Source organism: Oncorhynchus keta, chromosome 28 (assembly GCF_023373465.1).
Source record: "Oncorhynchus keta strain PuntledgeMale-10-30-2019 chromosome 28, Oket_V2, whole genome shotgun sequence".
Lineage (NCBI taxonomy): Eukaryota > Metazoa > Chordata > Actinopteri > Salmoniformes > Salmonidae > Oncorhynchus > Oncorhynchus keta.
Genome location: NC_068448.1, coordinates 35,193,413 through 35,211,513, shown reverse-complemented (window position 1 = coordinate 35,211,513; position 18,101 = coordinate 35,193,413). Strand labels below are relative to the sequence as shown.

At 40.8% G+C, this 18,101-nt stretch overlaps 1 protein-coding gene across 1 annotated transcript; it reads right to left on the bottom strand.

The window, feature by feature from the left end:
- Positions 1 to 1,825: 1,825 nt before the first annotated feature.
- On the bottom strand, positions 1,826 to 16,285 carry lrif1 (ligand dependent nuclear receptor interacting factor 1). Its single transcript, XM_052482884.1, has 4 exons — positions 15,535 to 16,285; positions 5,611 to 7,435; positions 4,739 to 5,002; positions 1,826 to 4,544 (listed from the first exon to the last, which is right to left on the bottom strand). The coding sequence occupies exons 1-4, from the start codon at positions 15,600 to 15,602 to the stop codon at positions 3,207 to 3,209; spliced, it is 3,495 nt and encodes a 1,164-aa protein (XP_052338844.1). The 5' UTR covers positions 15,603 to 16,285; the 3' UTR covers positions 1,826 to 3,206.
- Positions 16,286 to 18,101: the final 1,816 nt, after the last annotated feature.

The window sequence follows — 18,101 nt, the reverse complement described above, 5'->3', positions numbered from 1 at the left end:
AGGCTACCCTGCCGCCCCAATTCACTGTTTGACCAATGGACCTTACAGACAATTTTATGTGTGAGGTACAGAGATGAGGTAGTCATTCACAAATCATGTTAAATAAACACTATTATTCACACAGACTGAGTCCTTGCAGCTTATGTTAAGCAAATGTTTACTCCTGAACTTATTTAGGCTTGCCATAACAAAGGGTTTGAATTCAAGACATTTCATTTTTTAATTTATTTGTACAATTTTAGAAAAACACAGCTGTTTAACTACCCCCCCCCCCTTTCAATTGGTTGAAATGTAAAAGGTTAAGGGTTATTGTTAAAGGGTGTGGGTGTATCACTGACTATTCACTGCAGTCACTGTGGTGGTAACTTCCTGTGTCCACTAGGAGGGCTGTTTTCAGAGCCAGTGAAAATGTACAGTATAGTCACAGTCATGAGAAAGATATTTCACCAGATGAATAAATGTGAAGTGTCCGGTTGGAGTTTCCATACACTATCAAATATGGTGTTGAGAAGAAGCACAGTGGCTGACATGATGGAGCGAGATGGATTCTGGCCAAGACTTTACTTTTCTTATCAATGAAACATTTGATCTCAATAAAGTTTTGTTTCCAAAACTAGAATCTGTTATGAACAGAGTGGACTTAGTTTTGTAGACTTTACCCTTTGCCAATGTTTCAAAAAGCATTGCTCAGAAGGAGTACAAGGGCGTATTGAGTTACTGCAGAGTAGGTGCTCCCTAACGGAAATATGCAAATACTTGTAGTTAGGCTCTCCTAGCTCAAGCTTGGCTCTGCCCACCTCCTTACTTATTTTGTCCATTGTGACAGGCTTTTGTCTATCTTGGGTGAGTTATAAAACATATTTGGTATAGTCTAAACTAGCCCTACACTTGGGTCTATCACTTCTTTCGTTTTAGCAAGCTCTGTACATTATTTTGATAGTGCACAAGTTCTTACAAATGCAGTCATTACAAAAAGCCAAATACACACATTTTATACTAAGTTTTCATTATACAAGTCCTGTTGCACAAAATCGTTGGATATATTCAACTAAATAATCCATTTGTAGTAACATGTAAACATGTTATTTAATACAAAACAAATATAAAGCAAAAAAGTACTCTATATTAAACTGAGGATTTTCAGAATATGTGCACCAGGTTCTGTAAAATATACTCAAGCCTTTCAAAACAGTCCTGGAGTCTAAATGTAGAAAACTTCAATTAAACAGTCATTCTCCAACCACCCTTCTGTGCCATGTTCCTTTGAGTGAGTCCAGGCCTACACATTTTAGTCATTTAGCAGACGCCCTTCTCCAGAACGACTTACAGTTAGTGCATTCATCTTAAGATAGCTATTTGGGACAACCCCATATCACAGTAAGTACAGTTTTGCTCATAGCTATCAGCAAAGTCAGAGCTAGTTTCTGTACAGCACTTTGAGATATCAGCTGATGTAAGAAGGGCTATATAAATAAATTTGATTAGTAAGAGGGAAGAGCGAGTCTTAGGTCATGAAAGGCTTTTCTTGGATGGAGGGGACAGGGGGCTGCAGTGGGATTATTTGAAAAGTTCATTTTCAAAACATGGGCAGGGACTCTGCTGTCTTAGCTTCAGGGGGAAGCTGGTCCCACCATTGGGGTGCCAGGACATAGAAGAGCTGGACTGGGCTGAGCAGGAGCTGCCATCCTGTAGGGGTGGGATGGCCAAGAGACCAGAAGTGGCAGATCAAAGTACTTGGGTCGGCGTGTAGAGAGGAGAGCAGAGTCTGAAGGTGAAGAGGGGCAGTTCCTCTTGCAGCTCCATAGAATCCAACAACACTGCCATCTACTGACAATATTATTTATTACATATTTTTTTTAGTTACAATATTTTTTATTCGTAGACAGGAAAACACTTATGCCTACCTAACCATATGTTAATATTACATTAGTCCATTATAAAATAAATTACTCTAAAAGGGAGCCAACAAGTATCTGCATGCATTTTGTTGATAGAATTGTGATCAATCTTTGCAGAACAAATAGAAAACCTAGGTGCAAAAGCAGAAATACAAACATTGTAAAAATGCTAATCAGTAAAATTGAAATATTTTCAGAAAACATATCTTAAGATGCTTAGTCAATGCATCAACATACTCAATACCTACCCCTCTAGAACAAAACAGGAAAACCTAGGAACATTGTCATAAAAATGTAAATGACATGTTATCACTGGAATTATTGTATTTTGGAACTAAACATTCAATACAGAAAATAAATGCATTTCCTGCAGGTAATAAAACATGACATACATTTCATTTGGAAACTATCCAGACCCCTTGACTTTTTCCACATTTTGATACGTTACAGCCTTACTTACTCAAATTGATTAAATATATTTTCTACACACAATACCCTATAATGACAAAGCAAAAACAGACTTAGAAATGTTAGCAAGTGTGTTAAACCTAAAAAAAAAAGTCATAACATTTACATAAGTATTCAGACTAGAGCTGCCAAAGTTAACGTGTTAACGTGACTAGTACTTGACTTTATTATTTTGATAGCATACAAAGTGCTTACAAATGCAGTCATCACAAAAAGCCAAATATACTAATTTTATAGTAAGTTGTCATTATACAAGTCCTATTGCACAAAATCGTTGGATATATTCAACTAAATAATGTAGTAACATTAATGTAAACCTCCCTTCTACCCAGTTTGGCAGCTTTAGGAAGTGTCTTGGTGGTTCCAAACGCCTTCCATTTAAGAATGATGGAGGCCACTATGTTCTTAGGGACCTTCAGTGCTGCAGACATTTTTGGTACCCATCCCCAGATCTGACAACTGTGGGACCTTATAGACAGGTGTGTGCCTTTCCAAATCATGTCCAATCAATTGAATTTACCACAGGTGAACTCCAATCAAGTTGTAGAAATATCTCAAGGATGATCAATGGAAACAGGATGTATCTGAACTCAATTTCGAGTCTCATAGCAAAGAGTCTAAATACGTTTCATTTTTCTACATTTGCAAACATTTCTAAAAACCTGTTTTCGCTTTGTCATTATTGGGTACTGTGTGTAGATTGAGGATTTTATTTATTTAATTGACTTTAGAATAATACTTTCTGAATTAACTGTAAATATGACAATTCAAATAAGAGTTCTACAAGGCTGAAGTTATGCAATGCAACACATTGGAATTTGGAAAGCAATTCAGTCCAACTCAGCCCATGTTCTTTCTAATCATTGCAAGAGCAGCCTCCTTCTCCTTCAAGAGTTCTTTCAGTCGTTTGATTCTCTCATGACGCTTGATTTCTTCAGGGTCCATGAGTGCTGTAGAGCAGAGATAACTGGTTGGGATCTCTCCAGCCGTACTACTTCCCTGCTCACTCACAGTTAAAGGACATTGGATCTCCACAGCTGTTCGCTCTTTATCTTCCATTTGAGCCTTTGTGGACTTTCTACCCTTTCGTTTAGCCGATTTTGCAATTGTGAAGGTACTGCTCCCTGAGGACCTGGTGTTTGGTGGTTTAGATGAACTAGGCTCCTCTTGTGAAGTGGATGATGAGCTCATTGCTTTCTCTTGTACTAGTGTTCCAGTCACCCCACACGGACACGCTGTGCATCTTTTCCCTTTTCCCCTCCTTCTTCTAGAGTTCGGCTTTATGTTGCTTGCTGTGCCACAGAACGGCCCAGGAGCGCAATCCATAGCTTCAGCGTTTGTTTGTGGGTGGACAGATGGAACGGGTGAGTTTGAGCTTCTTTTTGAAATATGTGCTGGATTGATTTCTGTCAGAGGTTTGGAAGGGACCCCTGTTTCAACTGCGGTGGAAATTAGATAATTGACAGTCGGTTCCTCATAGCCAAATATATGTTCAGCATCAGATAAGATGTCGAGCTGAGGACTTGGACTGGTGAGGGGCTGCATTTTCAACTGAGGACTTGGACTGGCGAGGGGCTGCATTTTCAACTGAGGACTTGGACTAGCGAGGGGCTGCATTTTCAACTGAGGACTTGGACTGGTGAGGGGCTGCTTTTCCAGCTGAGGAGTTGGACTGGTGAGGGGCTGCTTTTCCAGCTGAAGAGTTGGACTGGTGAGGGGCTGCTTTTCCAGCTGAAGAGTTGGACTGGTGAGGGGCTGCTTTTCCAGCTGAGGAGTTGGACTGGTGAGGGGCTGCTTTTCCAGCTGAGGAGTTGGACTGGTGAGGGGCTGCTTTTCCAGCTGAGGAGTTGGACTGGTGAGGGGCTGCTTTTCCAGCTGAGGAGTTGGACTGGTGAGGGGCTGCTTTTCCAGCTGAGGAGTTGGACTGGTGAGGGGCTGCTTTTCCAGCTGAGGAGTTGGACTGGTGAGGGGCTGCTTTTCCAGCTGAGGAGTTGGACTGGTGAGGGGCTGCTTTTCCAGCTGAGGAGTTGGACTGGTGAGGGGCTGCTTTTCCAGCTGAGGAGTTGGATTGGTGAGAGGCTCTGTGTTTTCTGAACTTTCAGATGCATTTGTAACTTTTTCTATTTTCTGTCTTTTAGCATCTATTGGGCAACTACCATCCTTCCTAGTTGCAGAGACCTGTGAAACAACAAGGTGCTTAATTTATATAGTGGGGAAATACAGTAATACATTTTGAAAATGCTGTTCAAATGAATGGTACAACAATATACATTTTGTCTCGAAATTCAATCGTGACAATCTATTAGGCTAAGGTAGACCAACAGTACCTCATGCATTAGTAAGCTTTAGAAAAGTAGAAAATCATCAGTTACCTCTGTTTCCTTGTGTTCCCTCTTTTTTATCAAAATGTTTGATCCCTGTAACAATTTGCGAATAGCCTCTATGGTACGTTTGTTTGTGGTCCCAATCCGAGGAAACGCCTTCGGGATAGCCTTGGGTTTAGCGTCAATCCTCTCCAAACATATTTTCACATCAGATGTGATCCCAAACATCCGTTTCAGCAGGCGATCACAAGTTTCCAAGGATTCCATGTCCAACACAGAAGTCCGCTGCTCAGGGATGGGATCTGATGAGCTCTAAAATTGGGGAATGATCAAGATTAAAAGCCTTGGTGAGTTTACTTTATTATACTGAACAAAAATATAAATGCAATGTGCAACAATTTCAAAGATAGTACTGAGTTACAGTTTATATAAGGAAATCAGTCAATTGAAATAAATGTATTAGGCCCTAATCTATGGATTTCACATGACTGTGCAGAGGTCCACCCACTGGGGGAGCCAGGCCCAGCAAATCAGAATGTGTTTTTGCCCACAAAAGCGCTTTATTGCAAACAGAAATACTCCTTGCTCCCTAAACACTTGAGACATCTGTGGCATTGTGTTGTGTGACAAAACTGCACATTTTAGAGTGGCCTTTTACTGTCCCCAGCACAAGGTGCACCTGTGTAATGATCATGCTGTTTAATCAGCTTCTTGCTATTCCACACCTGTGAGGTGGATGGATAATTTTGGCAAATGAGAAATGTTCACTAACAGAGATGTAAACAAATGTGTGTACTTTTTATGCACATGGAACATTTCTGGGAAACATGGGACAAACACTTTACATGTTGCGTTTATATTTTTGTTCAGTGTAGCTATCCTACCGATCATGTAGTAATCTGAGTAGTGGGTTGTCTTACCTTTTCTTTGTGAGTCTCCATTTCTGTTTGGAGAGAGGTACTTCCAGTAATGTTGTCCATTTCTTGCGTGGCAGGATGGTGCTGGCTGTTTCCAATTCCCTGGTCAGTGGCATCATCCTGGACATTACCCATTTCTTGGGTTGAGGCACTGGGATGACTGCTTCCCATTTCCTTGCTAGTGGCATTACCCTGAATGTTCTCAATTCGGATTCCAGTTGCACGGCCATGAAATCTTTGAAGAATTTTCCTATATTGACCAGTGATGTTATGCTGGCGGGAGTTCAACTCCTGGCCTGTTGCACTACCTTGACAGCCTGCCATGTCTTGGGCAGTGGCAATGCTCTGACACTTTTCTATTGACAGGCCAGATACTTTGTTCTGATTATCCACTATCTGGCCATTCAAATGATCTTGACTGCATAACACTTCTTGTTCAGCTTCCAAGTCATTCAGCATATGAGCCATTTCCTTGTCTTCTTCAGCTACTTTAGACACTGTTTTGGGTGGAAGGTACGAGACAAATATTACATTGGAGTCTTCGTCCTCATCGACTTCAGACTGTCTGAAAGGTTGCCTTGTTACGTCCCTTGTTGATATTGCCTGATATGTAAGGTCATCTTGGGGATCATCGTCACAGAGGTCAATGATGTCATCTGGTATAACAATGTGTTTAGGATCTGGTCTGGTTTTATTTGAAAATTGTGATCCAAGTGAGGAGCTTAAGGGTAGGGAGGGCGGTAAGCTGATTCTCTGATTGAATCCAACACTTTCTGCTGCCTGTGTGGTGGAGTCACCCATGTTCCTACTGGCCTCCAAGGGCTTTGATGGTCGGTTACAAAGCTCAGGGGTTTTCTTGGCAACAAAATACACCTTCCCATTGTACATCACTAAGGCATTGTCCTTCTCTTGGCCAATTCTTGTCTGACTCTCTTGGGAAGGTGAACACTTTTTTGCTGTGTTTTCACAGGGTTTGGTGGCTTTTTCCATCTCTGCCAGAGTTTTCAAAATATCGGAGGTCATAGAAGAGGAATTCACAGGAACAAGGCATTGAGCAGGTGAGCCATCTGCCTCCTCAATCACCCACTTAATAGGAGTGACCGGTCTTTTGCCATCCTTAGCAGTAGTAGAACACGGTGTTGAGCCTGATGATGAGCATTTAGAATGTGTCTGGCCAGATGGCCTTGGAAGTCGGCTGAGGGAGAGGGGCGTCTTCTGAAATGTTGGACATAATGGAGTACCACCCGGTTTCATGGTTTGGACAGGGGACACATAAAGAACCATTGGCAAATTCGAATTTGAGGCACAGCTCGTTGATGAAGTAAATATCTGCCTCTTTATGGCTGGGGGGAGTGCGGATGCTGGAAGGGTTTTCACTTGAGCATTAGGAGGAATTTGAAGGTATTGTCCATTTGGAAGCGCTGGAGATTTCACAGTGACTGGCAGCTGATCCTTATTCAAAAGTGTTAGCTCAGGTGATGTCAAGGATAACGCACTTTGGGCTACTTTTGTTGTTACTATAGGAGTCTGGATGCTCACTGATTTATATATTCCTGTCAGATTGGTTGGATTTTGAGAGGTACTCATGTAAAATGACCTTTTATTCACCGATTGTCCTTTAGCTGTGGGTCCCAGAGTAGACATGTTAATCTTCGAAATTGATGGCACGTCCAAGGTAAGATCTCGTTGAGGTTCAAGGATGTCCTTCATAGTGCTTGTTGGTGATCGAACAAACTGTCCGTTTACTTTTTGAACAGGGATCAGTTTCATAACATTTCTCCCATCAGTTCCCACAGCTGGCATCGCTTGGTAAAAGACACCTGTCCCACTGAAAAGGAAAAATGTAATACATAAGCATTTCACAGCAAGACAGTTCGGGCAATTAAAATCAATTTCTTGAGCGTTTTGATCATCTGTCCCTATAAAAAATGTAAAATAGGCCTTTGTGTTCGATACAATAGACGAACAATACAGGCCACCTCTTAATTGAGATCAAATCAATGCAGTTAGATTTGCTTGTATAGAACAGCTGCTCGCTTAATCATGCATTGACACATCACACACTTTCCTTTTGTTGAATCTCACTTCCTACTTATTTGTTTTATATTTTTCCTTTTAGTCTGACGTTTTTGTATAGGTTTTTGATTCTTGTGTTTCTTTAATACCCTCTAAAGCATCTTTGGATCTTTGAAAAGCATATTATTATTATTTATAGTGGTGGCCTCAAGCTTGCCTGATGACACATCCTGAATGTAATTCCGCTGCTCTATAGATTCTTACATACATTTAGTCTGAAACTGCCATCTTTGAAATAATTTGTGTGAGAGGTGTTCATTAGCGATTGGTTAGATTTGTTAGAGACGATCCAGAGTATCAAATAATCATCATGTACGCCAGCTCTGGCCCAACCCATCGGTTTCTGTGACCAATCAGAATGTGTTCTCATTCTAGAAATCATAAGGGGAGGGAGGCAAATCCAGAATAATCGTGGAGAAGAAACGTCAGTTGGCCGGGGCGATGTGGATGGGTAGCCAGGCAAGCCAATGGGGCCAATATCCATATGGTTCCATGGTTGCCATGGCACCATATGGAATGTCCATATAGTTCTGTGGTTGCCATGGCTTCGTATGGCAGCGTTGACTGTTTACTCCTGCTAATTTAATCTATAATAAATAGTTATAATTGTTTTCTACGTACACATTTTAACGTAAACTTTTATTTTATGGTAGCTTATCAAGTGTAGATGGAAAATATATAGAAATTATATCCCAAAATGCTAAACTGGATGATTAATCAGACTTCATAAACCTGTTCAGCATCACAGAGGTACTCATTGACATTCTTAACAAGTTTTCAAAAGAAGCAGACACCCATTACTTTGGACTTCAAGGATTTCGTTAAGGCTCTGGATATACTTCGCCAGAGAGGAGGCCAGAGAGGGAAGAAAGCAGGTCATAACTCCGGCTATATTCAAACTGTTGGATATACACTGTGTACAAGACAGTAGTTTTGGAATTGTTAGTTAGATTACTTGTTGGTTATCACTGCATTGTCGGAACTAGAAGCACAAGCATTTCGCTACACTCGCATTAACATCTGCTAACCATGTGTATGTGACAAATAAAATTTGATTTGAGATAGACCCTCCTCTGATCTGAGTGTACAACCCCCACCCCACCTTCAACCAGTTTTGCAAAAGCACACACCCAAGGAAAGTAAATACTGTCTCGACTCAGTGTTTTTATCAAATGCACAGTCTCTCTTAAACAAGTTGGAAAAGTTTGAGTGGAGAATGAGTGAATCAAAATCTGACATTGAAATGATTTCTGAGACATGGTTTAGTGGCAACTCACCCACTGAAATGTTTGACATTTAGGGCTTTACAACTTTCTCCCGCACTCCCGTCCCGAGGAAAGGAATGAGGGGGAGTGGCAATTTTTTTTGTTGTTGTTGAATTTGAGCCCTTTTTCTCCCCAATTTCGTAGTGTCCAATTGTTATAGTAGCTACTATCTTGTCTCATCGCTAGAACTCCCGTACGGGCTCGGGAGAGACGAAGGGTGAAAGTCATGCGTCCTCCGATACACAACCCAACCTAGCCGCACTGCTTCTTAACACAGTGCCCATCCAACCCGGAAGCCAGCCGCACCAATGTGTCAGAGGAAACACCGTGCACCTGGCAACCTTGGTAAGCGCAGGAGTCTCTGGTGTGCGATGAGACAAGGACGTCCCTACCAACCAAGCCCTCCCTAACCCAATTGTGCGTCGCCCAACGGACCTCCCGGTCGCGGCCGGTTACGACAGAGCCTGGGCGCGAACCCAGGGTCTCTGATGGCACAGCTGGCGCTGCAGTACAGCGCCCTTAACCACTGCGCCACCCGGGAGGCCCGGGGGGGGGGGCTATTATGTAAACAACAGCATCCCTGCATCTTCAGTGCCACCTGAGTTAGTGCATAAGGATTCACACTGGGGTGGGCAGTATCCAGATGTTCATAATGTTCCTGTACCATACCAACTCTATTTATTTTCAAACGTAAAAATAATAAATCAATATTTATTATTTTTGGGGCATTAGGGTCCCAACAAATTACTATCAAATTCCCATAGCGGTCTCTAGCTAAATGCTAACAAGTGCAAGCGAACATAAACTAATTGCAAGAATAGACTGCCATCTCAAATACTGGAGCCCTGAGACATATAATTTATTTGGCACATCTTAGATGGTTAACTTAAGTTATAAGCAGTGAGGTTGCATGCAACACAAAAGCCCCTGCGACACGGGGGGGCTTAGAGCTTTAGGGGGCCCAGGGACGGTATTGAAAATCATAGTCTATATTTAAGAATACCCCGGTATACGGTATATCGCTAAAGCCTAATTCATACAAGACCATACAGACTGCCCAGGTCTTCACAAGTGTTGCAGTATGTGCAGTGTACTCTCCACTTGACTCACCCTATGCTGAACAACTCATTGCCCAGCTGGTAGCCTGTTGACTCCCTGCGAGTAAAACAAATTGCTATCGACGTTATCATTGGTGGTGACTTTAATCAAGTGAGCATGGAGGCCACAATCTTGAGCAGATCCATAAAACCATAAGGGGGCAAAATATTATTGAACTGATGATCATCCACCTATCATCCGTCTACTCTGAACCTGCTATTTCTGACCCACAAGTGACCACAGTGTTGTTACAATACAACTTAAACTGAAGAGGTCCAAAAATCATACTGTCAGAAAGGTATTCAGGCCACTGCGAGACTCAAGCACGTGTTCATTTGGGCAGTGAATCACCTCCCACCACCTCAAAGTCAGATGCCAAAAGAGAAGTTTGCTGCCATGTATGCTTCTCTACAATGAAAAATAGAGGATCACTTCCCAACAAAATCTGTTTGGCTCCATTTCCGTGATAAGCCATGGATAACCCCAGAGATAAAGGCAATGGTCAGAGACCGCCAGAGAGCATTCCCTAACCAAATCACAACCCTATGGAAGGAATTAAGGAATAAGGTGCAAGGGACATTTATTTACGGGAAAAGCAAGATCCTGCCCAGTGGCATAAGAACATCAAAGACTTAGCCAACCTCTCCCAAACTGAGGCAACCTGACAATAGACATGGTACAGCAAATTCAATTAAGAAAGCACTATCAAAAGCAGGGATTGTAACCGGTTCAGGGAACAGAACCAAAAACCAGAAAAATATTTTTTTTTTCAAGGTACAGAACCTGGAACGAAAGTGCTCCATACTGTTTCAGAATAAAACTTATTTTAAAAACCAAATGAAATCACAGACTAATAAAGGAGTTTGCATATGAACTGAGCAGAACACTGGCTGACATTCTTACCTCTCTCTACAAGAAGGCATCATACCTGAAAAGAAGCTATAGCGGTCCCCATTCCTAAAAACCAAACCACCCTCCATCAGTGAAATATGGCTCACTACATCACCAAGCAAAGAAGCTGAGAGCTTTATCACAGAATGTGCTCTGACCAACATCCTACCCCAGATAGACACCCAGCAGTACAGATGTCTGCAAGGCTGATCAACAGCACACTGTCTGGTGGGTCTAACCAACAGAGCTCTTCAAGTCCGAGGATAAGCATAGTTCCACCTGCTCCCTGGTGACCACTGACTTTGGCAAAGCCTTTAGCCGTGTCAGCCACAACCTCGCCACCACCAGGATGTTAGAGCTCGGGCTTCGACAATCGCTCGCCAGATGGATATGCAACATCCTCTCTAATAGACACCAGGTGGTGAGGTATCATTGTATGCTGTCTGTCTAATCTTGTGGCCTACCTCAAGGAACTCTGCTTGGTCCGCTGAATGTTACTGCATACATCAGTGCAGCCAGGAAATCAGCAGTCAAGTAATGGAAATTTGTGGATTACCTTAATTTATTATAAACAAGAACACCAAAATCCACTTGCACCATCCAAGAAGACCTGGCTGACCTGGAGAAGTGGTCAGTGGGGAGACACACGCTCCATGCGCACTTCACTAAGTCACCAGAATGACAACACAGGTAGAGCACATCTGTGAAAAGGCCAGCCGACGTCTGTTCCTCTTCCGACGCCTTAAACACTTCCACATCCCTAAGAAGGACCTGGTAATGGTATTCACCACCTAAGTCCGACAAGCGGTGGAATATGCTGCCCCAGTGTGGCAGCACTGAATCATTGCAGCACTGAGCGTTTCCGTTTTAGTGCCATCCCTGCCATGGTTTGCCTCAACGGTTGACCATGAAACAATTTTTTACATTTCCATGTTCTATTGTCTACAGCTGTTGCATATCGTTTTAATATTCAAATGTTCGTTGTACTCACAATTCAGCATGTTGCTGCCACTTGTACAATGTTCTGTTGAAAAACACTCAATATCTCAAGTAGAGGTCGACCGATTAATCGGAATGGCCGATTAATTAGGGCTGATTTCAAGTTTTCATAACAATCGGAAATCTGTTTTTGGACACCAATTTTGCAGATTATTATTTTCTTTTTTTACACCTTTATTTAATATTTATTTATCATAACCACTAGTTAACTACACATGGTTGCTGATATTACTAGATATTATCTAGCGTGCCCTGCGTTGCGTATAATCTGACTGAGCATACAAGCATACAAGTATCTAGGTATCTGACTGAGCGGTGGTAGGCAGAAGAAGGCGCGTAAGCATTCATTCAAACAGCACTTTCATGCGTTTTACCAGCAGCTCTTCGTTGTGCGTCAAGCATTGCGCTGTTTATGACTTCAAGCTTATCAACTCCCAAGATGAGGCTGGTGTAATCGAAGTGGAATGGCTGGCCAGTTAGCGCGCGCTAATAACGTTTCAAACGTCACTCGCTCTGAGCCTTGGGGTGGTTGTTTCCCTTGCTCTGCATGGGTAACGCTGCTTCGAGGGTGGCTGTTGTCGTTGTGTTCCTGGTTTGAGCGAGGAGAGAGACGGAAGCTATACTGTTACACTGGCAATACTAAAGTGCCTATAAGAACATCCAATAGTCAAAGGGTAATGAAATACAAATGGTATAGAGGGAAATAGTCCTATAATTCCTATAATAACTACAACCTAAAACGTCTTACCTGGGAATATTGAAGACTCATGTTGAAAGGAATCACCAGCTTTCATATGTTCTCATGTTCTGAGCAAGGAACTGAAACGTTATCTTTCTTACATTGCACATATTGCACTTTTACTTTCTTCTCCAACACTTTGTTATTGCATTATTTAAACCAAATTGAACATGTTTCGTTATTTACTTGAGGCTAAATTGATTTTATTTATGTATTATATATTAAGTTAAAATAAGTGTTCATTCAGTATTGTTGTAATTGTCATGATTACAAATAAAAAAATTGTCAGATTAATCGGTATCGGCCTTTTGGGTCCTCCAATAATCGGTATTTGTATCGGTGTTGAAAAATCATAATCGGTCGACCTCTAATCTCAAGCCCAGATTGTCATAAAGTTATGTCTTGCCAGGCAGTGTTACTTTGCGAGGTGGGATATAGGTTTCCTATTTCTTTGTGCGATTAGCAGCTATGAAACAAAATAGCAGAAATACCTTGAAAACATCTACTGCAGCATTTTTCTAACCCTAACTCACACTCCTAACTCATACTTGACTTTTGACTATTTATTTGCAAATGTAATGCTCACACTGTAAAGCCCTGAAAATTGACCACCCGCCAACATGGCAGGTGAAATAGACAATCTTACCCACCACTATCTAAATCTACTCACATTTGGCAGGTGTTCATTTTATGCCCTGCTATTATTCCCGACCACATTTGTGAAGGAATAGTGGCAACGTCAAACATAGCTACTCCAAACCAGTTGATGGCGCTATAAAACCTTCACCAGTAAATTTACTGAACAGATTAATTTGAATTGTTATGCGTGCACTAAGGAAGGATTGTAGCTAGTATTAATGATATTAGAATAAATTCACATGGTGGCACTGTTGCAAACATCTTTGCTATTGTGCTAAAATTTAAACTCTTCCAGTAAAATGTTCCCTGAATCAAGTGTGTGTGTGGTATTCAAATAAAATAAAACAGTTGTGTCTAGGAGCCTTCGTTGCTACTTGCAGCTATATTTACAACCTGAATTTGTAGCATGACAATTGATTTTATAAACTCAATGCTTCAATCAGTAGTAGAAGAGCAATATTGTTATAGAGCAGTAGTCCATTGTTATAGTCTCTGTTATAGCTCAATACATGTGTGCAATTTGATGGATAGCATTGCATAGCCTAATATTTCCTTTCATTGTTGGGGAGTAGCTTCAGTTCAGTCTACTTTCAGTGTAGTTCAAACTCCTGATGTAGGCAAACCCTTGTGGGACATTGATTACAGTATGTTGCCCTAATCCTGTAGAAAGAATTATGGTAGCCAATAAATAATAAATTGCCAATGTTTCATTTAAAATCATTAAGTTGTCCAGTAAAGCCAAATATAAACTGGGCACTGTGGAATAAAGCTACCGCACCCCCACAAACTGTTTTTGGTATAGGCTACAGCTGAGGGATGAGGTTGGGGAATCCCTCTCTCAGAAAGTGTTCTAAATGCCATGAACTGACAGTCCATTTACATCCAAGATAGGCCACGTTTTAACCATGTGTTGAAACTGTATATTGTTTTCATTCTTGCTGTTTTTAAAGAATGGAGTAATAAAACCGTGTATATTTTGGGTTATGGTAAAAAGAGGGATAGAGGTTAGTCTTCCAGAATCAATGGCTTAATATCAAGAACTTAAATGAACATCAAACAGCTTCCCAAATTCCGGACTGTACATTTGTTTATTTTGATTGCACAAGACAGGGTCTTTAAAACTTATTTGAGATCAGTGGCCCCTGCACGGGACGATTGAGCTAACGTAGGCTAATGCGATTAATGCATGAGGTTGTAAGTAACAAGAAAATTTACAAGGACATAGACATACCTGATTTTGGCAGAAAGCTTACATTTTTGTTAATCTAACTGCACTGTCCAATTTACAGTATCTACTACAGTGAAAGAATACCATGCTATTGTTTGAGGAGAGTTAACAATTTGAACATAAAAAGTTATAAATAAACAAATTAGGCATATTTGGGCAGTCTTGATACATTTTAAACAAATGCAATGGTTCATTGGATCAGTCTAACACGACACATACATTGCTACCATCTAGTGGCCAAAATTTATATTGCACCTGGGCTGGAATAATACATTATGGCCTTTCTCTTGCATTTCAAAGATGGTACACAAAAAATACAAAAGAACAGTTGTTTTTTTCCTTGTATTATCTTTTACCAAATCTATTGTGTTATTCTCCTACATTCCTTTCACATTTCCACAAACTTCAAGGTGTTTCCTTTCAAATGGTACCAAGAATATGCATATCCTTGGTTCAGGGCCTGAGCTACAGACATTTAGAAAAAAGGGGCGGATCCTTAACAATTGCTAAACCTAATCTCATCGTTTTAAAATCTGTCTAATTTTAATGCAGCAATCAGCAGTTGAAACAATAACAAACCACTCAAATTCATAGTTATGGATACAAAGACTGGCCATGATATTAACATTCTAGTTTTAACCATGTTTTGAGGCTTTATTCGTGTGTTACATTTACTTTGGAGTAAAAAAAAGGTTATATTTTGGGTTCTGATGGGATAGTTTAACTAAACTCATGAGGTATTTAAATTATACAAGTTATATTCAAGAATCATTGGGTACACATTCATTTATAAATCCAAAAATGGATGTAGCTGTCAGATTGTCCCTTAAATTAAATGTATTGCATTTGAATCGTTTAGGCAGGGCTAGGCTACTTCCTTAAATTCCAATGTAATCCTTTCTTAAATTCAATTGAATTCACCCATTTCAAAAAAGATTGAGACCAATCCTCAAATACATGTTTTGATACACAGATTAACTGTTTATTCTTACCTGCGACACGCGCCTTGAGATGCCATCGTTTTGCCTTGATTACTGTATGAGATATTCAAGTTACTCATGCTATCCAAGGTAGCTAGCGAGGTAGCTAGTTAACTCGTCTATCGAACCAGACAAAGTCGGCAGTGTGAAGCGCCAAAAAGCAGCGGGAACCCCTTGTAGTTTATATCAAGTTACATGCATGCCTAACAGAAAAATATGGTAACGTCTCAGGCGATCTAATGTCTGGTAACGTCGTTTGTTGACGGCTGCGCCATCTAACGTTAGCTAGCTAGCCGAGAGCTGTCGGTCTCAGTGATTGAACAGCTCAGGCCAGGGTAACGCTCGTTACGTTGCTTTTGTATAAATGACTGTCTAAATAGCTAACTCATCTAACTTACATGAGTGCCTACCAGTGATGTACTTTCTCCTGGAAAATAATGTCACTTCCCAAAACTAACGTTATCCAACTGACTAAATAACATATAGCTATCGTCAATCAATTTCCGTAGATATCCTTTTTTTTGCGTTACACTTCCGTGAAACGTTACCAGGGTGCACATTCAAGAAATTGAATAATTCAAATTCATCAACAGCATCAGAATTCCGCGTATAAAAGGCTGTTTGCAAGAGTCAATTGAGACCAGTATTTGTATCAAACTGTAGAAATCAATACAGCAGTCAATTTCTCTCATCTCCATTCAAACCAGAGGGCGAACAGAACAGACCAAAACAACGTTCATTAAACATCGACGATCTTGAATCCCCACTTGAGACGGCTACAATAATAAAACGTAACTTCCGGGGACAAAATACAATTTCCGGTGTGATTTAGAGACATCTTCGGGCCGTTTTTAGAAGCGTTGCAGAAGCAACTGCTCATGTTATGTTCAGTTATTTAATTGTACCCATCCCCTCCCCTCCTGGGTTTGCATTGCTTGCAGGAAGCAAATAGCCTACAGGGTAGCACTAGCAGTGCTATAGGATGTCTGAATGGGTGAATCGATTAACCCATTTTCTGTATTTCGGGGTATTAATTCTGTTGGATCTTTGAATTTTCCAGGGCAAATTCCCCAAATTCAAAGAGGTGGCCGATTTTTATTTTATAATTTATGTGACATGCAGCAGAACAATATTACTTAAATATAATGAAACACTAGCCCTTTTATAAACCAAACATTTTGTTGAAATGAGCCAAAACGTTTTAGCCTTGTGTTCCAGTCATGGGGCCAGGGTTCCGGTCTGGAAGCATGCTTTCCACTGTGCTCAGAAGGCACTTTCGGTACTGCAGTTTAGATGAAGTATGGGGCGCCACCTTGATTTTCGAAGTGGGTGGGGCATAATCAGGTCAGGGTCCTCCCCCAGAAGTTTCCGGGGTATTTGAAGCTCATTTCCTCTATTTAGAACAAAAAGTAAGCAAAAATGGCCACAGTCATCAAACTGGGTAAGAGATCAATATTAAATATGCTAACTTATGGATAGGCATCCCGTCAACGGGCAGTTGTAGCGTCGTGTGTCACGATCGCAGATTTTAGAGAAACAACAAATGTTGGGACATATCATGTAAGTGTCTGAAAGCTTAAATTCTTGTTAATATAACGGCACTGTCCAATTTACAGTAGCTATTACTGAGAAAAAATGCCATGCTACTGTTTGAGGAGAGCTCCTAACAACAAATCACATTTTTCACCGCGATAGGTTTGATAAATTCACCTCTAAATGTGAAATGTGTACTTACATTCTGAAATCTTGCTCTGATTTATCATCCCAAGGGTCCCAGAGATAACATGAAGTGTAATTTTTTTTAATATCCTAAAAAGGTCCAAATAGCATGTACAATCGATTTTGTATTTCCACTCGTTCAATTTGCAAAGAAAGGAATCTGTGAAAATCTAACTCTAAACGTTGTTTCAACCAGTCAAATTACATTCGTATTTATTCCTCAGAGATTCTAGAACATAACCAGACTTCTAACGTTATCATTAGGAGTGTAGTATATCCTATAGGACACCAAATGTGGGCAGAGAACGATGCCTTCATGGCGCGCTGATGACACGGGCGGTCTTCACTTGATTGACTGTAACTTTGTAAAATAAGCACCAATCGGGGTCAAACAAAGCTAGCTAGATAGCCAATGAGCTGGGCTTTACGGGTGTATGCGGAACCACCCTATCTAAGGAAAAGGCTTGCTGTCACACGAGGTTAGAAGCAAAATTGTGCGACAGCAAGCCTTTTCCTTCTGAACAAAAATTGCAAGAACGTGGAAGTTATGAAGTTATGAAAACTGGGTGTTTTACAAATGTTGAACTTACAATATGGCTACCAATACTGAGAAAGCTCAATCAAAGTCCAAGTATACAGATTTGACTATATTCTTGCAGAAAAATGCAATGTAAATGTAAATGTCTCCTTCACAATTTTCCCAAATGTACCTGGGTGACTTCACACTAAATGTCATGTAGCTCGCTCGTACTTCAAATTATCAGTCTGAAACTTTGCACATACACTGCTGCCCTTTTGTGGACACCATTGGAATTAGATGGAACGTTGTATCATTCACTGATATTGCTAATATACTGCAA

Excerpts from the sequence above, each read along its gene's own strand:
- lrif1 (XM_052482884.1), bottom strand. The coding sequence starts at position 15,602 with ATGAGTAACTTGAATATCTCATACAGTAATCAAGGCAAAACGATGGCA. Across the intron at positions 5,003-5,610 it reads TGGAGACTCACAAAGAAAAG|AGCTCATCAGATCCCATCCC; the intron begins GTAAGACAACCC and ends CCCCAATTTTAG. Across the intron at positions 4,545-4,738 it reads GGGAACACAAGGAAACAGAG|GTCTCTGCAACTAGGAAGGA; the intron begins GTAACTGATGAT and ends GTTGTTTCACAG.